Below are 21,696 nucleotides of genomic sequence, written 5' to 3' on the forward strand. Positions count from 1 at the left end.
TAGGTAAACCACCCTCCCGGTAGAACTAAGGTGGGGTAAAAATTATGATTCATTATTGTCTAATTGTATCTATTTTCTAAACATTTTGAAAGAATTAAGCCAATTAAATAACCATTCGGTTTAGTCCAAATTCTACGTATATTAAACAAATGAATAAAAATTAGAGCATTCCCTTTAAAATAATGAAATGTGAGTTAACTTCCGGTGTTACAGGAAGTGGTGTAAAATTGAAAATATTTTGGCTCATCGAATTCATACATAAACATTCTCAGAAATTTTACTCAAGATGAAAAGCTCCAATCAACATAATTTTTATTCAAAATAATGACGAATTGTGGTATAACTGAAATATTAAATGAAAGGGAATTTTTTTTACAAAAATGTAGATATTGTATAGACTTTCGTTGTATACAAAAGCTGATATACCGTTCCATTTAATTTTTTTGAGAAATTGGCAAAAATCAACAACCGTCTTACATTAGTAGTGTTGTTGATTTTTTGAAAATTTTCGTAGATACAAAAATTGTTGATTACCATATCTAATTCTTACCTCTCCCCTTTTTTACAAGAGAGAATAACAATATTTTCCTCCGAAATTTCTTGACAGACAGACATTTGGGAGCATCCCCTAGCGGTGATCGTATGTGATTAAGAATAATTTTCAGCAGTTCGTGTTGGTCACCGTTATATAAAGTATCAGCTCAGCTCGATCATGATTTTGTCCGTTTTCTGTCCGTCCGTCCGTCTGTGAGCATGATAACGCGAACGGTTTCAAATTTTCCAATTCTGTTTTCAGTAATATCACAGATTTATAGTATATTTAAATCTGTGGTAATATGTAGGCAATGGTCAAGGGAGTAACTGATTAAATTTGGACTTTCTGTCCTTTCGTCGCTCGTTGTCTATATTTTGATTTGAAAGAATTTATTCCTTCTTGAGACCTGCCCCGAGGGCCCTTATTCCATCCACTCAGTTTGTCCGCCCGATATAATTTCCGCCGACCATCGTTTATCTCAGAGATTAAATATAGTATTTATTTTTATATGACGAAATCACAAATAAAATATAAATTAGCAATGAACTAAAAGTTAATAATCTATTTTTTATAATTAACACTTTTGTGACCTTTACGGCGCCCATACAGATTTCTATGTCTCCATTGCAATGTGGAACTTCCTGGTAACTTCATTTACATTCATCCACGTGCCAGTAAATGTTAATAATTAATGTATACACACAACGACGTGTGCAGAATGCATTTCAAACACACCTCCGCTACAACAGAAAAAACATGTACCCTCTTTTACATTACAAGTTACAACGATGTCAATTTCACTAGAGAATGCATCAGCGATTTAGCAGCATGTAAAACCAAGCCGCGTCATGAACGTACCTATCCTTAGACGGTTAGTCAAACAATAGATTTGAAAGTACAAAGATTATACTGCCGAGATAATAAACATACAATGTGTTGTAGAGCGAAAAATTGCTAGTAATTATACGTGATAAAGCATAATCTATAATTAATTGGGCGCAATCTTTCTGCATTACTGATAACTGATCACAACAGTGAAGTAAAGTTTACATAATAAAATATGCATACAATTAAACCATGCGAGGAACTTGTAAAGAAAAGAATTTACCTGAAGTTATTACTAGTAATTATCGTGTAGAAATCCACGGAAAGTATTCATGCATAGCATTAATAGATTTATTGTAGTGATTGTAAGGCAACTAGAAATCACGTAACAGATGCGTAGACTGCTTAAAAAATTTTAAATCGTGCAGTGCAGACGAATGGATTAATTACTCAAAATTTGCAAACGCCGATTAATATTTCACTCTAGCAAATTGCCGCCAACTACAAAAATCTGCTAGATCAAAGGGGCTTGAATTAAAGGAGCAGACAGCAACTTCAGAAGTGCTTTAAAAGCGACACGTCAGCGCGCCTTTCGAAACACTTTGCGCCATAATTTCGCAATATCACCCCCTGTACCAAACTAAGCAGTAAATTACGAAGTGCTTATCTGAAGCTTTGGTTGCGAAAAAAATGGTATTGTTTGAATTTTAGATGCTAAAAGCAGCGTTTGCACGAAAAAAGAAGTAATGTTTACTTTTAGAAAATAAATATCAAAATTATACCAGGTTTCTGAGAAACTACCTTTGAGATGAAAATAAGGGAGCTTTCAGAGAATATACGTAACATGATTATTACATAAGGTAAAGTTTATATTCAGTATTTTGTTAATGAAAAATGAACTCTTTGTTTTTATTTCCCTCCGCAATTTTAACTACATTAGCGTTCAGCTTTTCGTTTACTAAACTAAAAAACGAAATTTTTGTTGGATTTTCCTAGAGCGTTCACTATAACTTCTGTTGAGGATGCGAATGTTTTTACATCCAACCACTTCAAATCTATCTAGGACTTAATGTGGAGCGAGGCTATATTTGAGTCAATTGTTCAATAAGCTCCTTTGTCGATTTTCCGATTACCAGAAATGGACTAACGCTTCGTTATTTGAAGTGGGAAGCGACACAGTTTATTCATATTTTTGAATCTATGGAAAATGTGGACTTCTAGAGCGCTTAGGAGGCTTTTGAAAACCGAAAAAGTACTGTGAGATTTTTCGTAACTTTCCGCAGGTTTTAAAACCTCTAGAGTAGGTACATTTTTTAGCGCTTCCGTAAAGCTTTTCGTATCCTATCTAGAGCATTTCAAGACCATACTACCTAACTTTCTAGATACTTTGTTTGCGTTTCTAGACTTTACTGTGTTTGTTCGGGAGCCTCCTACATCCTGTGATAGGTTTTAAGGTTTAATCGATTCCTACAACAATCGAATGCTCTAAGATGCATTTAAGACTACGTAAGATGCTTCTTACTCATCCACAAAAACAACCTTTCATATTCTTTACAATAGGTTTTACTGGATTTGGATTTTGCACCTACCAACTTTTCTTGTGCTTTTGCAACCAAGGCATTGGATGGACTGTGTATTATCTTTTTCAACCGAAGTCATTTTATTTACAAAGATGTTTATAAGCAAACGTCAAGTGGCATTTCCATGGCAATCATGGAACTACGATTAAACATCCCACTTAATTAGGCATTAGGCATCAATATTAATTTATTTTATTTTCATTATTGTTAAATTATTTTGCAGGTAAAATAAAAAATACTATAAGAAACAAATTATAATTGACTTGATTATACACTTGTGTCTTAATATACTATGCTGACAAGTTCTAACGACCCCCTTGAATTTTCGAACACGGAATATGCAAAGAAAATGAACACATCCGAATTGGCAATCTAGTGAAAAGAAACCAAAAACGTTTATATTGAATAATGCATTAAATACTGCTGCCCTTTGCGACAAAAGTCATGGATGAACCATATAATTTCAAATTAAACAGTACAGTAGAGTTGTATAGAGTGGATTGAACGTATTAGGTCTGTAAATTTTAACTTTGTTCGTAAAACTTTTTATGGATTGGTTTGAAAACCACTAGGACGCGCACCCATTATATAAGCGTAAGTACAATATATTGATGCGCCCTTACTCCTATTGGAGAAAACGGTCAATATCGTTACTGTGTTGTCATATTTTTGCTCAAATACCAAATTTTGTGCCACCATCTTGAAACGACTGCTAAATATACACTACATTGAGGTGGCAACTTAATAACAAAATCTGAATGGAGCTTAATTAGATATTATTCAAATGTGCTTTAAAATAGCGGATTTTCGTAGGTTTCGTAGATGATTCTGCATTCAAATTATTATTCTTTCAAATGGGACGCGAAGCACTATATAAACTGACGTTCAGAACATATGACAATGCTGGTTCTATGGAAAGGACCACGACGGTAGTACCTATTTAATTACGTACGATCGCTGCGGAAACTATCTACGCAGTGATTATCTTAGTCTTATGAAAAGTTACGTAACTTTCCTATTTATGAAAGGCCTTTGCTGCAATTTTAACAGTAGCTCTTTTCGATATCTGCAAATCTCACAAAGTGATGTGAAGTTAAAACTCTAAATAAGAGAAAGTGTCAGGTGAGTAAACCGGTGCCTAACATTTTGTACACCAAGATCCTTTGTTAATAAGAAATCCTCTGAAATCGTAAGATATCTTCGGATATCCTGTGCGATTCTAAAGATTCTTGAAAATTCTAAGAAATCCCCTGAAAGCCTTTAATATCATACGAGATCCTTTAAAATCTTTTTAAACGAGCTCCTGAGCCACTGAAAAGGTAATCAGTTTTTCCTAATAAATATAATACTGAAACCAGAATTGAAAAATTTGAAACCGTTTGCGAGTTATCATATACGCAGACGGACGGACGGACAGAAAGTCCAAAATCATGAACTCGCTTAGGACCTCGTTAATAAATTATGTTGGTTCATTCGAAAACGTAAATCTGTTACCGAGTAGATAGGCTGCTTGCTTAGAAACCGTGCTTTATAACCATCTCCAGACATTTCTTTTATTTCTGCTATACAGTGTGTTTTTTTGGGAACCTTAGTTAAAAGTTTCTGGGAAAATGAAATAGGTAGGTTTTGAAAATGTGTTCTTATGGTTTTCTCTGGAGGCCAAATCTATATAAAATATTTTCAAAATGGTGGCACTTCCGGAAATACCGGACGTAGCTTAAACTTCGTTATTTTAAATGGCACCCCTATTCATTTTGTTTCTGACTGACTCCAATTTCATCGCATTGATACCATTTTTTTCGGATTTTCTTTTTAGTAGTCGGCCATGATTTGATGGAAAAATGCGCCTCCTGAGAATCGTATGAGATGCTTCATATCTTGTTTACTTTTGATATAGTTTGAGTTTTGAGAAACATACGCTCGTTTTAGCTCACCTCTTGCATACCCGGCAAACAATATAATCACCTAGCGGTATGAAATATCCTTTACGACGTCTCTCTTATTATACTCATACCCATCAAATATACAAACAAAATTTCATAAAAATCGGTCGAGCCGTTTCGGAGGAGTGCGACCACAAACACCGTGACATGAGATATTTCGTCTCCCGCAAATTCACCCTCTGTCTCCCCAGAAACTAACCCTCTAACTTTTTCCCTCCAAAAAAAATTAGGTTCGGTCGAAATACTCGCTAATCAAGCACGGAAATTCCCCCTTGGTATAACGGGTATGTAGTCAATTTGAAAATTTTCTTCTAGTTATGTAAGATTATTCCGCTCCAAAGGAAAACTTTCCTCCGCCGGACTAGTCGCTCTTCAGCATGTTTCCCAAAAAATTGCTTGTTCAAAAAAGCTCGATCCCTATAAAACTCGTCCTCACTAAAATTTCAGAATATTTCCACTGAAGAGCTACAGTGCTAGTTTCATAAAAATGATGAAATTTCAACATTATTCCATCCTTTTTCTAACATTAAATTCAATCTCGCCATGAATCATGATGACAATATCAACCACAAAGACTATAACTTTTTGCCGAAGCGTGAAATTAACTTAGACAGTTAAAAACCAATAGATTACACAATTTAGTAGCGTGTTGTATACACGTTACATTTATATAATGACTGGATAATGTGCATTTTTGGAAATGTTGAGTGTATTTCCTTTTAAAACTTAGGGGCAGAGAATCTGTCCCTACAATCTAATGAACTAAGAAGATATTGAATTCAATAAATCGCTCCGAGGGTTGCTTAGAAAATATACAACGCTAATTATTAATTACATTGACCAGTCATGAATAATCGCCGATTAATTACTTTCAACGTAACATGCCTTCATATACGGTGTGTCCACCTAAGTTCGCAGCATGTTTCCATTAGAAAAGTAGAGGACCGACATAAATTCATGAGCGTCAATTTTTGAACGGCTGTTGTACGAGGTTAGCGTAGGACTTTTAAACATGGGCCTGTTTCAATTGATTGAATAAAGGAAATTTATTTTGTGAAAGGGTGCATTTGCTAAAGATTTCAAAAAAACTCGAATAATTCAAAAATCGTTTGGTCTAAATTCAGAGTAGACTGTACAAAGCTAATGAAAACTGGGGAATTATTCCAGTCTTTTACATCTATTTAAGATTAGCTCTATTATACTTTTCTAAACCTACCCTTTTTATCAACATTTAAATCCGTGGCCACATTTACCATCATTTTTGCTAAATGAAAAAAAAATTAAACAAATATGGCGAACGAGCTCCTGAGTATGAGAAGTTAAAACGACCTTCCTTATTTTTTGGTCTACATTGCCAATTCACGAACCCCGATCTACAAATTTAATAAAGAATCCACCTGCAAAATTTCATCATAATCGGTCCATTCGAGATATCGTGCTAACTGACAGACAGACGGACAGACACCGCAAAATTATGCATTCGCTAGGAGTTCGTTAATAATCAAATTTTTGCAATATTTGCAATAGTCAATCTACACTAATTACAAATTGGCGCTGTTCGGTAAAAATTACTAAATTACAACGAACTCGTATACGGCTCCAACCAAGACAATTTGAATTTACAATGGCCGTATTAAAAAATGACATAGTGTTTCTTGAAGTTGACGTTTGCTGTCGATTTCGGATCCATAATTAAGTAACTCGGTTTTACCGAACAATGGATAAACTGCTTATAATTATCGGATGTAGACTGGATCGAGAATTCAGAAACGCCTGCTGGCTTCAAATCTCAGTGAAATTGGACACTCCGGGGAAAATTGTTGAGGATAACGAATCGGTGGGGTTTTCTTTAGCGTTTATTACTGCCAGGAACTTTCGTCACTTTGTGCAGTTTTACACGAGCGCCAAATTTATTAAAGACAGTGAATATATCAATCCTATTAATTTTTTTAGAAAAGGGAGAGTTTTCGTTTCCTTGGGAAATCGTACAGACTTATTTTTAATTAATGCAAAAATCTTGAATTTGTTCAGATACATGACGAGGTAATAGGTTTATTGTTCATTTTTCAGTGCGTACCGAACGAGAGAATGTTTGTAACGCGTCACGTTTCACAGGAAATGACCTTACGGTTCCGTTTTTTATTCAATCATGCTACCCGAACTATAGGATTTCTGCTTTGAATTCTTCTGGTAATGATAATTTCATAATTAGGGCACGACGGACAGACACCGCAAAATTATGCATTCGCTAGGAGTTCGTTAATAATCAAATTTTTGCAATATTTGCAATAGTCAATCTACACTAATTACAAATTGGCGCTGTTCGGTAAAAATTACTAAATTACAACGAACTCGTATACGGCTCCAACCAAGACAATTTGAATTTACAATGGCCGTATTAAAAAATGACATAGTGTTTCTTGAAGTTGACGTTTGCTGTCGATTTCGGATCCATAATTAAGTAACTCGGTTTTACCGAACAATGGATAAACTGCTTATAATTATCGGATGTAGACTGGATCGAGAATTCAGAAACGCCTGCTGGCTTCAAATCTCAGTGAAATTGGACACTCCGGGGAAAATTGTTGAGGATAACGAATCGGTGGGGTTTTCTTTAGCGTTTATTACTGCCAGGAACTTTCGTCACTTTGTGCAGTTTTACACGAGCGCCAAATTTATTAAAGACAGTGAATATATCAATCCTATTAATTTTTTTAGAAAAGGGAGAGTTTTCGTTTCCTTGGGAAATCGTACAGACTTATTTTTAATTAATGCAAAAATCTTGAATTTGTTCAGATACATGACGAGGTAATAGGTTTATTGTTCATTTTTCAGTGCGTACCGAACGAGAGAATGTTTGTAACGCGTCACGTTTCACAGGAAATGACCTTACGGTTCCGTTTTTTATTCAATCATGCTACCCGAACTATAGGATTTCTGCTTTGAATTCTTCTGGTAATGATAATTTCATAATTAGGGCACGAATTTCGTCACACAAGATTTTAACATAAAGAGGTACCTAGATCGCCCTAACATTTTTGATTAACCACACCTACTTTTTTCTTCAGACGTACTGAATAGCCTGCCATGTTTTTTAATGTGCCAATTGGAAACATTCTCATAGTCAAAAAACGGCTATCCTCACTTTAAAAATTTTGATAATTAAGCTTTGCTTTGGTCAGAAAGTGCTATACCGCTGCCGTTGTGCATGAAACAAAAAAAACCCATAAAACCGTCAACCTGAGGTAAACTCTCGCTATCGCTATCGTAAAATTCTGAAGTAATTAAGAAAACAAGAGAGCCATTTGAAACAAACTACGCAAACTGCAATCAACCAGCCCAATATTTCTTTGGAAAATAATATAGAATCATAATGTTTTTACGACCAGAAAAAATCCTCTTTACTTATTTCTATAAAAAACGTTGCAAATCTTTAAAGCCAATTATACAACGTTTGGCTAAGCGTGAAATTATTTTTTAATACCTTTAGTTAATTTAATTAATATTGTATTCAAAAAATCGTTCCGGGGTGTCTTAAAAAGTTTTCCTTTTCTCATTATTCACGTTGACCACTCATTTCAAAATATGTCAATCTACGGTGTGGCTATAGTATAATTTAACGTTTCGATGAGTAAATTATTGTTGTACGGGAAAGATCCTGGCAATATTTTTATATTTTTATACCAGCTCTGGTTTTATGTTAAGAATGGCTGCACAAACGTTGGTACAAAACCATTCATTTTAAACTGGCTGGATATATGAAGGAAATGTCAAAGGTATTTAAATCTTCTATATTTTGGTGCATTCATTCAAAACTTTAAAGCAAAAAAAAGTGGAACAGATTTGGAAGCATACCCTAAATTACGCGTTTGTGAAAGCTTCAACCAAAGGATAGTACAAAAGCCAAAGAAATGTTCTGCATTTACAGAAAGCGACCTAAGAGGATTTTTTATTTCATCCAGATGACAGTTTCAAAAGTCATACTTGAAGTATCGTTACTTAGCAACTTTAAAGCACGTGTGTTTTAAAGGCCTTTTTCGCACGCATTTGAGTGTTTAAAACGGAGATTGTGATTCAGGTATAATAAAAAAGCTATTAATTGCTTTATTATTTATTGAATGGAGAACAATAATTAATGACATCACGAATTTCTTTTGAAAACACACATTTTGTGGTCCTGAAAAGAACCGATTTTGATGTTTGTTATGGTATGACTGTTTGGGAACATCCTCTTATTCAAGGTTTATATAAAACAGAGTGATAAAATTCTTGGTATATCATTTTCACTACTAACAAATATGATCTTTAAGGTTGGGCACAACGTTTCGTTAAGAGAAAACTAAAACACAATGCGACAGTTTCTAATTTTCTTTGGTCAATTAGCAAAGGCATTAACATAAAAATGTAAATTTAAAACATCACGCATCATTAGATAGGTAACGAAGCAGTTGCGATTTTTTAATTACATCGGGCATCTGTAGAAAAGGTACGTAATTAAATGTTCCACACAATGAGCATTTACGGCAAAAGTTCGTGATTGCTAGAAATGAAACCCAATTAACACCGATTTCAGGCAATAAAAACGAGCGTCCCAAAACTAAAGTGTGCGTTTTCTTGCAGGAAGGCGCTCGAATAATGGTCTACGTAATCCTGTTTATGTTAATCCTTCCCGTCTGTCGAAGTATAGCGGACTGGCAACCCGTCCTGCATCCCGATTTATATCCAAATTTGAAAACTCGATTTCCCTCGGAACCGCATTTTTCAAATCTGCCAACTTTAATTGCGCAAAGCTATCAACAGCCGGGCCTACAGCACGGTGGAGGGCAATGTGATCTGCATAAAGTTGGATTCACGCAAGATTTATACTTTCAGTACATACAGTATAAGGCCGGCATTCCCGATTTGAAGGAATTTACATTGTGCTACTGGGCGAAATTTAACAATCACAGCAACGATCATCCGATATTCTCCTACGCAGGTAGGTCGACATTTTGACAAGTTGTCGTGTAGATTAAAATAGGGTTGGTTGGGGTCCAAGAATAAACGAGCTCACTTTTCAATGGAATAATTAAACTGATTAATTAAACCGAAATCTTTACACAATAAACCACATTTCAGTTGATGGACAACCGAAAGCTATTCTATCGTGGGTGTCAAACACAGAACGGTCGAGTTACTTCAGTTTGGGCGTCGGGGGACACACCTTTTATAGGCTAAATTACCCTTTGAGGCTTAATCGATGGTATCACACGTGTCAGAGCTGGAACGGTCGAACTGGCGAATGGCAAATTTGGGTAAACGCGGAGAGAGTCGGAAGAGGTTTTCATAATAGGGTAAGTAACACGAATCGCCCTTTTTTTACATAACCGTCATTTTAAAACGCACATATCGGTAACTGCGGCAAACGGCAATTAATTTTAGAAAACTTTCTCGTCGATCCCAAGTTATTGCAGACAGCTTTTTACGTATTTTTGAATTACGCCACTAATTGGAAATTTCGGAGTGGTTCTTCGTTGTGTAATTAAACTTCAGACGACAGACGTTCTTGGGAAATCACGGAAGTGTACAGGCGATCGAAGTATTGCTTTTAAGATAGTCGTAATTTACTTTCAATTTATGTAGCGCTTTGTATTTCAATATTCCATTTCGAAGGAAGGCAAGAGCGCATTAATGACAAGATTCAAATGCCTCAGATCACTTCATTAAAAAAGAATACTGATGCACTGGTACGCAGACAAATCCCTTTGAGAAGGTTTGTTCAACCCTGGAAAATTTGTTTTTTTATAATTAAAAGTATTCCTGAATAAGGAGACATTCGGTTCTAGTTTAATACAAATTTTCTTATGCATTTACCTATCTGCAGGAGAGAGCCTTCCATGTTAAATAAAATACCACAAGTCGAATAACTATAAATCGTCGGACAACTTCGAGAAAAGTTCAGGACCAAGCGCACCCTATTCAACCGAGCTCCCTCTCCCTCCCCCCGATTATAAATTAAAAAATATCATCAAACTTTAGAGCTTAGGAGCTTTTCATAAAGCAGCCTTAAAATTTTAGAGCTCGTTCAAATCAGTAGAAATCTAAAATTTATTGTAGAGGGCCTCCGATTGAATTTACCCAATTTTATACGTTAAATACGTTAATTTAGAGGAAAAAATTAATTTGCAAAATAACTCCAATGCTAATGCAAATTCAAAAACATTACTGGTACAATATATTTAGAAACATTTGGCGAGTACGAAATTTTAGTAGAAATCTATGTATATTGTAAAGTTAAACCTAAAACTGCTTAGATTCAGCCAAATTCACAAAATTTTATGCATTAATTACAATTACTTGCAAGTAAAAGCTTCTAAATGGCTCTTAATTTATCTATAATAATAATTCCAATGCCAATTCAAGAACAGAATAAACATTACAAGATATTTATGAGTATGTTTTTATTTATGATGTAATGGCTTAGTTACCTCTACAGAGGTTAGAATCCTCTCTTCTATAAAATAAATTTGATTCTCTACGACACTGGTAAACATTTAACTGTCACAATTAATTTCTTGTAATGAAATAATTAATACCACGGCTAGCTCAGTAACGAATAAAATTTCAAAGACTCTTAACTTGCGGAAGATTGGTTCTGAATCTGAAAATTAAAATCTGATTCTTTGGTTTGATCACTCTCAAATAAATACTCATATAAATTGACTTGCTTGCTTGAAATATATATTGTAGAAAATACTCTCGTTCCAACTCCAATTTTCTTTACATTTTTTTGTGATTTAAAAGATTGATTTATTTCATGTAATCAATACAAAATAATTTTTAAACATGGTACAAAATTATATTCAAAATAAATTTACACGCCTCAGGATGCTAAATAAAATTTAACCCACACTTATCAATATCTTTCGTTTGGGTTCACTTATCATTCATAAATAATACACAAATTTGTTCACGGGATCAATTCCCGTGAACGGACCTCTTCAGAAATGTTAGAATGACTTTAAGTGCAAAATTATTATACAAAATCCCCAAAAAACTCGACTCCTATGGTTATACAATGCAAAAAACTCAAAATAGTTGAGTCAAATTTCCGCTAGTCGACAGTTCCCCTTTGGAAGGGTAGCAGCAATTTCGAAAATTGGATGGTGGAACGCTTTGTCCAATACAATTGGACCGTATCAACAGGTAGAAATTTGGTTACTCGTGGAAAGTGAATCTCGAAAGATCGTTAACGAATTTGAATCCAAAACAAACCGTCCTTCAGGTTTTTCGCAGTTGAAAGTTGATTTATTTACTGGAATAGTTACCAATGCTTCGCAGTATGGTAATGTCAAAATTTACTCTTATGACTTAGGGTTTGCCACAAACAAACGCACGAATTATTTATCTTTAACCTTTTTACAGGTTGCCGTTTAATGAAGATTTAATAACACCCCGTATACACAATAAAGGTGCACAGCTTTGATTGATAAACTTGTTCTTAACGTGCCAGTGCTTTCCTTGTTATAATTTAGTTTTACGCAAAAACGTTACTCCGATAATGCAACGAAACCAAAATATTTGCGTACGCCTTTAAAAGTATATTTACGGTTAAAAATAAATCTGATAGCCGATCGCCTCCGCTACGCAATCGAGTTCTCTTTCTGCCATAAACCAGCCACGTATTATTAGTGGCAACTCGTAACAAATTCAGAAGATACCCACGTCAATAAATTCGGCGAAATGGCGACACAGTTTCTCTAGTAATTCAGGAATACGATACCGCGGCTAATTGTTCTTTCGTATACTTCGATGACACCAACTCATCTTCACATTCAATTTAATAACGCAATGTAAAAATTCCGCGTTTGAATTACAGAGATTTACCTCGACAGCGCGGCTTCGGCTGGCTGCGTTTTTTCTACATGGGTAGCTATAACGAAGAGTGAGTCCCCTCATTATGCGTAGCGACGGCTTTTAGAACCGGTTACACTGTAACGTTTCGACTCTTATCGGCTTGAACACTCGTTCCTTATCTCGCGAGTCTTATACTTATTCTGCAGGATCAAAAACCTTGGAATTCATATAAGACATTCCTACATATTATGAAGGTGTCTGTAAAAGGAATTGTACTTTCTTGCTATTCTATGATCCTGACATAAACTAAGAGAAGCTATAAGTAAGATACGAGAAATTTTAAAATGTGTCATGAATGTGATAATAATTTTAAGGTATATTCTGGAAAATTTTCTTGTCTCAATTAAATTACCTGACAGTTAATTTGGATAGGAACAAATAAGTTATGGATCGGGTAATTTTTTACTGAGACAAGGAAAACCGGTTCCTACTGTATGTATTAATTTGGTAAACTTAGTTGGTAGGCCACCATATTCCTTCCGGAGGTATTGCCATAACTGGTCAAGAACAAACGCAGTATGGCGGAGGATTCTTGGAAGGAGTTGAAGCTCCGAAAGGTATCCCCATTCTGTTTTATTACACTTTTCTAAGTTTGCTTTTGCCGTTTGTAGGTTCTGGAGGCATGCTTGGAGAAGTTACAATGGTGCAGTTGTATAGGGTCGCATTAACCGCTGGAAAGGCTCACAAGGATCATAAACACCATCACGCGCACACATTCGATCACAACGGCATGCCCATAACAACAACACCACGTCCGCCAAGCCCACCACGTCCAATGACACCGACTCACCCACTCTTAACCGGTGGCCAACTCAATCCCAACATTGCGTTAACAATCGCAAGCGGACAGATGCCCCTGCAAGTGGTTCCGGGACAAAACTTCGACGCGCAATTTCTAAATGGTCAATTTGTAAGCAACTTGGTTACGCAACAACTGATGAACACGCCTCAATCTCGCGGTCCTCAACAGTTCCTGGCGGACCCCAATCAACAACCACAAGCCCAGCCACCACCAATACAATTTTTGACCTCGTTTTCGCAACTCCCAACCGCCCAGCCGTCACCCATTCCCTCACGACCTCCAACTTCATCTTTCATAAGTGGAGGATTAGTACACCCGTCCCTCATAAATCCGGCGAACGTGCAGTTTATAGATTCACCATTTGGCAATCACCATCTCTTCAAAAGGGACCAAGAGAATGCCACTCAAAGCGTTAAACAGAAGAGGCACGCAAGTGAAGCGGTCGACTCAACTTCGGATGACATGGAAGAAAAGAAGCACATTAAAAGAGAACTTTACCTGAAAGATGGCGCGTTCTTTGACGACAGTCTTTTCAAAATTAACTTCGATCAATCTCTACTGAGTGGACTAGCTGGAATTGGTCAAAATCAGCCGATACAGCAGCAGCAGAAGGAATCAGAAAAGCGCGAACCGGCCGAAGCGGAAGTGAAAGCGATACTGAATCTGTGTTCGGGATGCGCTGAAGAACCGTTCGGTAAAGCGTTGGTTTTCGGTTGGAGAACTGTTCCAAAAAAGCTCTATTCGGGTGCGTTTTACACGCCGGCAAATCCTCAATGCAAAGCTTTCTAAAATTGTGTCCATAAAGTGATGATAGCCATATATGTTTAGAGTAGCCATTAATTGTTAACCTTTATTATTGTTATGTATTTTTGTATTTAGTATTTATGTGGTCATCGATGAACGTTTAAAATAAAAGTAAAGCACTTACCTTGCTCTTATGTATGTGCTGGTGTTGGTACTCAGAGTCAAACTCAGGTTCCGAAAAGTAACTGGGATCTTCAAAATGTCCCACGCCGCCTGGTATTCCCACACCACCCATCGGAAGACCTCCTGAAACATCCGTTGACTCGAACAACCGAAGAACAGAACGGTCTCGAATTTCCCGCAAGTGAGACCTAGCAGCTGAAGGTTAGTGTTAAATAACAACGACTTAGCGTTTACCTGACGTCCTCCAACTCGTAGAACATATCCTTAGAAGAGTCGTGTATGTAGATTTTAACGAGGGGCGAGTCGAGGTACTCCATACTTAATTGTTTCGGAAACGACCTAACGAATAACGCTTTTACGGTATCTATGGAAGTAATTTCGTTTGGCAGTAATGCACGTTTCGTTTCGTTACGGTATTGTAAAAAAACTAGTCCTGAAATTTACAGAAACTTAGTTCAATGACAATGGATATCGGTCACTTGTAATACCTAATGGTCGTTCTAATGTTTTACTAGGCGTTCGTACCACTGGCAGGGAGCTACGTTGTTTACCACCCCTGCGGAATCCAGTAGAGCTTGTTTCAACTTCGGACATTATGCCGGGATCGTCATCGAACAGCATCGCATTTGACGACGGGGGATATCCTCGTGGAAACTGACCCTGGAAATAAAAATTCTGATTGAAATCCTAATGTCCATTACAAAACGCATGATTGGGCTCGATTTCCCAATTTGAAAAATGTTCTACATTCTATAGTAACTAACACATTAGTTGTAATAGCGATAACATAACCACAACGATTTTAAATCACATGATTATTTCGTAAACGTCACCCACACTTTGATACCTTGGAGCTTGTCATTTAATTTACATAAATTGATTGTCCTTGTACAATCGTATCAGACCAGTCATACGAGATGACTGTCATCTACCTTAACGATGTTTGGCCTTTTTAGTTGCGTGTTTCATATTCAGGTGTAAGTACTATAGTGTAAATTAGAAAAGACATAAATCATGTCCTAGAGCTAGACTAGAGTGAAGTGTATAAGTTAGTATAGTACAATAAAGATATGTTAGGATAGAAGCTGTTGCGATGTTGCTTGATGCGATTCTATTAGCTGATGTTCCAAAGGGATTTATTTCGTCTAGGACATAAACATTTCTCTTCTTTCTTTCCTTTCCTCTTATAAACAGTTAGCAACTTCTTTTTAGGAAAAGGGCATTTTATGGTGAGTTACTGACATGGTAATACTATGCGATCAAAAAAGAGTTAGTGTCGAGTCGCCTTTGAAATTTTTGTTTACATTGGGTGGGAATCATATTTAACTTGAACAAAGGCGTCTCGACGTCAATCCATTTTTAATCGCTATTTGTACGATTATAGAATCATATTCATTCATAGGACCAGAGGTTGAGAATAAGAAGAATCCCCAAGAAATGACAAAGAAATGTGGAGATACAAATATATGAAGAATAAAAACATCCTACAGGATTACTAAATTTTTGAATGGTTGCATGGCGTTATTAAGCCCTCTAGCTACGATCATGAGATTAATAAAAATAGGTAAAGCGTATGTTAATTAAGCGTTTTTAACAAAAAAATTTGTGGGAGAAGCTTGAAATTTTCCACAATTTTAAAACAAAGTTCACATAATTTCATCGAAATGTGAGGTTATGTTACTGCATAAAGTGTGCGTAACTTTCCTTAGTGCGAACTTCAATTTCTTAAGAGGTTATGTTTTGTCCACGATTTAATAAACGTTAAAAAATTCGATGAAGTTCTCTACATGTTTTACATCATTCATTGTGCATTATTTACAGATGAGCAGCAACGTTCTAGCTTGAAATACTAACATCATATATCTACTTCTGAAGATTTTTGATACGAAACAGGCGGTCGATAACAAAGCGGCGGTCTATGGAAGATACGAGAGATGTCCCTTCCCCTTTCAAGTGTCGATTCTAGTCACCGGCTGATACGAAAAAGGCGTTCGAAGTTAATCACCGGTCGGTACGAGAGGTGCCCCCGGTTTCCCCTCTTGAGTGAACAAGGTGATCTATACTAATCGGTGGTCAATACGGATAAGGCCAGATGCAAAATGAAACCCTATCTACGACGTTCATCTTTCCTAAGGCGTTCAAGATTGTATGTGCTTCCAAACGTGGTTTAAGTAAAGAGTATCCTTACGAGTATTCACATGGAAATGTCGATACTTTTGTGTACAACTCGAACTAAACCTAAAATTGTATTGTATACTATTATACTACTTTTATTACATTAACTGTTAATATACACGTTAAACCCAGCATATTTTAATTTAATAGAAGAACAAGTTAACATAACCTCTTACAAACATCAGCTGTCACTTCTGAAGATTTTTCAGTTTCGCCAACTTAAGAATGACCAAAATTACCTTGCTTCAATGAAAATCAAAGTTTTCTTTCTAGAAATTCTTATATTATACTTTACAGTCGACCTAGAGTGAAGCTTTATTTTTTTTATTTTGCCTTTCTTTTTGAGTGGGCGGGGTTTCAGCCAAGGCTGCTCTACCAACCCAACCCACTATACATTTACAAATATCCATTCCCGAACCCGGATTCGAACCAGGGACCCCTTAGCACCACAGTCCAGCGTTAACTGAACTGCGCCACACGGGCCGGCGTTTGCGATTATACTCAATAGCGACTCCCATTGTACATGTTAAAACCAAACCCGTCGGTGGTTGAACATATACGCTCAATCGGGGCGAAAAATTATCACCAGCTCAAAAAAATGGGAACATAGACAGAGAAGAACCACATCTGCAAATATGAGAATGGACTCTCCAAGGTGCGAGTAATCTACCAGTTTCATTTACAGGTGAACCTGAATTGTAATTTGACTTCTACTCAGAGCGAATCTTCGGAAAGCGAATCTACCGGGACGAATTTACCGCACATAGTTGTTTTTCCATTAAATACTTGCTTGAGCGATTGCCAGAAGACAGAGACTTGGTACTGCCCTTCTAAAGAAAGTTGAATATTTCAAAAATAATGCAATGAGCATGGCCATGAAAAAATAATTATTGAGCAAAATGTTGAGAAACATTTCTATTTCCCGAGAGTTCAAGGTAGCACCACGAGATGTCCTTCAACAATTAATATAGTCATAAAATTTATTAACAGAATGGGATTCCTAACTGCAAATAAGTGCCTGCGAACTCAAACGGTTTAATTTTATTAAGAAAACGAAATCCTTTAGATGAAACATACACTTTTTCCCTTCGGAGCTATTAACCCAAAAACGGAAAAGATGTCTTAATTCTGAATTCTCCTTTAGGGAACTTTTGTCTGGAACGCTCAATATATCTTCAAAGATACAACTTTTGCAAATATGTACGTTTTTTATAGTAATCATCACTAATAAAACGTTTGCTACTAATCTACGTACTCTAAGTAAATTTTTGGCCAGTGTTTTGCAGGGGGGGGGGCTATTTTTTTTAATGGCAACCACTAGTTTTCGTTATATATTAAAGAGTACACTGTTTGGATATAGCAACATAAAAAACTTAATCAAATATACAAACTTAGAAAATTATGAACAGTGGCGTGCGTCTCTATTTAATTCAGCTATGAAAGAAAAAATAGAGTCAAACCACCGATTCAAGGGTTTGAATACACACATATTTGTTGGTCTTCAACCACGGATTTTCCAGCGATGGCAAAGAATTGAATATCAATTAATCAATCCGAGTAATTACAATCAGGTTAGTTCTTTCTTTATCATACATAACCATTCTAATATAGTTACCTCAGTTATCCAATAACATATATCATATGAGTATAAAGAAATTCTATAATCATACAATACGTATTTTTGATTAATAAGATTTGTGTTATCGGTTATGGACGATTTAAAATTATTAACTTATCGGCATGCTCAAACAAAGGGGGAGGTTAGCATTTTTTACTAAATGCTTTGGAAAGACTCATTAATATTACTCATGTACAATCAGCAGTCAATTTGCAGTATCAGAGCTGCAATTGCGTCTTGGCAGTCAAACTTAAACAAAACATTGAATTTATACTTGCATCAGGAGGTTTCGAATTAAGGGTAGTGGAATTCAAACAATAAATTTATTTTGATCAATAATAATGAAATTGAGAATTACATAATTTCAAGTAATGTGAATTACAAAATGTTAGGAATCAATTGAATATACTGTTACAGATTGTTTCTATTATATAAATAGCATTATAAACATTAAAATTACCAAACGCTTAATATCTATTATATCTCAGCTATATTATCCTTTCTTAGACCTGTCATTATCCTTGCAAAATTATTAATGCAAAGTTTATGGAAGAATAAGGATCATTGGGACGAATCTGTATCTCTAGAAGTGTATACAAGTTTTCTTAATTTCTGCACAACTCTTCAAGGTATAGATAAATTTGTCATACCACGTTTTGTTTTAAAGGATGCATTTATAAATGTAGAATTTCATGGGTTTAACGACGCGCCTATACTGCCTGTGTATACAGGCTGTTACATATACGTATATTAAACTTAAATGTAACACCCTGTATATACGTTCTCAAAATGTAAATTATGAGTAATAAGTATCGTTACTATGCTCAAAATCAAGAGTAAGCCCGTTAACGACTACTACAATTCCACGTGTGGAATTGTGTGGCGCGGTATTATTATCAAAACTCGTCAAAAAAGTCACCCGAAAAGATATATTGTTAGTGCGATTCTCCGATAGTTTTAATCGAAAGAAATTTTACAAAATTCAAAAATGCGTACGAGATAACCTAGGTAAGGTTTTCCCATGTCCTATCTGTTAAAGTTGCTGAAAAACGTGTTAAAAAAACTTTTCGGAGGCCGAAAAAATGTTGAACTTAAACCACAGCTTAAGTAAGCTGTGCTTAAACCCTATGATAATATAATTACAATTTTTTATGTATATTATGTACTATTTGATAGTACTTTGCGTCTGTTTCGTAATGAACTAAGTTGGTCACAAGAAAAAAACCTCAGTAATATGACGTATATTCGAACATTCCAATATCTAGATGTGAAACCATTTAGTACTTAGGAAACATTAGAGATACTTGGTTTTTTGGAAAAAAAATTCTTTGGAACTCCTTCACCACCCAACTTTTTTGTAGAAATTTAGCTCTATCTTTCATGGTATTCTAATTAAAGGTTTCAACAAAACAAACTGTTTTCTACCAACTATCGCGGACCGCCTTTCTTTCTGACCCCTTATTAAAAGAGAGGGTTGGGGAGGAGGGGAGTGAACTGGTTTTCTTCTTCATGATACTCTAATGAAAGGTCTCAACGAAAGGAAGTAATCTACCAACCATACTCCTCCTTCTCAACCTCTTACCGTGATCGTATATAATTCCTTATATCTCAAGAACAGATTGTGGGATGAAACAAAGGGCAAGTGGAACGTCAGGATCAGAGATATCTACTGGTGATGTCCAAATATTCAGTGCAAATATCTGCAGAACGGAGTGTCGGAGGAGGGTCCTCTCAAAGGGCAGAGAGACCGTCTAGACGAGGCACTCTACTAGCGGTGTAAAAACTTAATTGCGTGAATATCTCGAAATGTTGGAGGAAGGTACCTACAAAGGGAATAAGGGCTGGATTCTTCTTGCATTGTATAGCGTAGATTTTGAATGTATGCCAGGCGACCTCCTCCCCATTAATTATCTACCAAGAAAGTAAACATCGGTAAATACAGCACGCTGCTACCCTATAATTATTATAACATAACCCAACCATTTACTATAAGCTATTTCGATTTTTTAAAAATGCGCTTTATCTGCACAAGAGTTGTGCACAATTTACACTTGCTTCAGTTGTTTTTTCGTTTCTATTGTTTCATATAAACTACAGTTCACAATTTGGAAAACTTCCACTTCCATTTTCTTTACGGGAATTTCATCAAATCTAGTACCTTCTTCAAAATTGTAGAATGCTCGCTCAAATCCGTTTCTTATCGCTGGTTTCGGCTTGATCATTGGGGTTGGTTTAGATTTTGACGAGGAGTCCCAGGTTTTCAAAATCAGTTCCTGATGACCTAATTACATTGATAGCACATTCACACGCCACTACATTTTTTTTAGAAACCTTAGGGCTATTATTAAAAAATTGCTCCTGCTTGCCCTGCCAACTTTACTTCAGCATATACATTTATTATTACACGCATATCAGCACAATATTATCTTAACAGTTTAATTTCGAGTTTAATTATCGTAGCGCCCAAGTTGAATGAAGGGCTGAGGATTGGCACAATTTACAATCGTACCAAATTTCGAGTTCTTCGCATACGTCGACACCGAAACAATTTGTAAGCGTAGGGTTTACGTGGCATTTCCATTAAACACGTTACCAAACAGTGAGCGAAATCAAATTTTAATACAATATGAGCTTACCGTTTCATGCGTGAACGTTGGAAGTATTTGTTCGGGAGAACTTAGTTTTATTCGGACGTTAATAGGATGTTCTGGAACAACAGGAAATGAATTTTCCGAAAGTTTCACTAAAGTAGAACTTTGGCACGAGCGGAATATTAAGTTTGGAATTGTATTGTTGGCATTACACGAATTCCGATCCATCGTAACGTAACCGTTCACATTTGACCACCTTTTTACCGAAGGGCGGGGAATCAGACTTAGTTTTGGTGGTAAAGAGATTAAGCTGTCGGTCGACATGTCTAACACTAAATTTAGAAAACTAAATAAGCACTAGTTGAGGCGACGGGCTATACGAAACTAACTTAATTAATTCATGAGTGGATTATAACTGAGAACGTTGTTGAACTCTTAATTGGTGGTCATGTCAGAGACAATCAAAAAATAATGTGCCAATATTACGTCACATAATAAAAAAGGGAGGAAATGATTTGCGCTGACTATTAGCGAAATTGTTTAAGATTGGGTAATGGAAGTGCAAACCGTTGTACACATTATTCACCTCGCGATGGTTTAATGCTGTTATAAACGAACTTTTGTTGAAAGCCTTTTGTATATGAAGACTAAATTTTGAAACTACAATCCTGAATAATTAACTAACACTGCGGACCATCGCTAGATTTAATTTGAAACTACGTTGACCGGGAATTTAAGCCAAAGGTCATGTAGTAGCATAATTTAACAGTAATCTAGTTGGAGCACGACTAATTCTATCTAATC

The 21,696-nt window shown here is 35.9% G+C and overlaps 2 protein-coding genes across 5 annotated transcripts in view; one reads left to right on the forward strand and one right to left on the reverse strand.

Moving 5' to 3' along the window:
• LOC116163626 overlaps positions 1-14,508 on the forward strand; it is a 31,961-nt gene extending 17,453 nt beyond the window's left edge. For all 3 annotated transcript variants that reach the window (XM_031477655.1, XM_031477656.1, XM_031477654.1), the window contains exons 2-5: positions 9,504-9,861; positions 10,002-10,216; positions 13,237-13,336; positions 13,391-14,508. In XM_031477655.1, coding sequence (XP_031333515.1) covers positions 9,519-9,861; positions 10,002-10,216; positions 13,237-13,336; positions 13,391-14,370 — 1,638 coding nt within the window. In that variant the 5' untranslated portion in view covers positions 9,504-9,518 and the 3' untranslated portion in view covers positions 14,371-14,508. The remainder of the gene's footprint in view (positions 1-9,503; positions 9,862-10,001; positions 10,217-13,236; positions 13,337-13,390) is intronic.
• Positions 14,482-21,261, reverse strand: LOC116163627 (coiled-coil domain-containing protein AGAP005037-like). 2 transcript variants are annotated; one of them, XM_031477658.1, is made up of 4 exons: positions 20,938-21,261; positions 14,997-15,168; positions 14,743-14,935; positions 14,482-14,696 (listed from the first exon to the last, which is right to left on the reverse strand). In XM_031477658.1, the coding sequence occupies exons 1-4, from the start codon at positions 21,214-21,216 to the stop codon at positions 14,486-14,488; spliced, it is 855 nt and encodes a 284-aa protein (XP_031333518.1). In that variant the 5' UTR covers positions 21,217-21,261; the 3' UTR covers positions 14,482-14,485. The 2 variants fall into 2 exon arrangements, with proteins under 2 accessions (XP_031333518.1, XP_031333517.1); XM_031477657.1 differs by having other exon boundaries at positions 14,743-14,941.
• Between the last annotated feature and the right edge of the window lie 435 nt (positions 21,262-21,696).

The sequence above is a fragment of the Photinus pyralis genome, unplaced genomic scaffold (genome assembly GCF_008802855.1).
Source record: "Photinus pyralis isolate 1611_PpyrPB1 unplaced genomic scaffold, Ppyr1.3 Ppyr1.4_LG2, whole genome shotgun sequence".
Lineage (NCBI taxonomy): Eukaryota > Metazoa > Arthropoda > Insecta > Coleoptera > Lampyridae > Photinus > Photinus pyralis.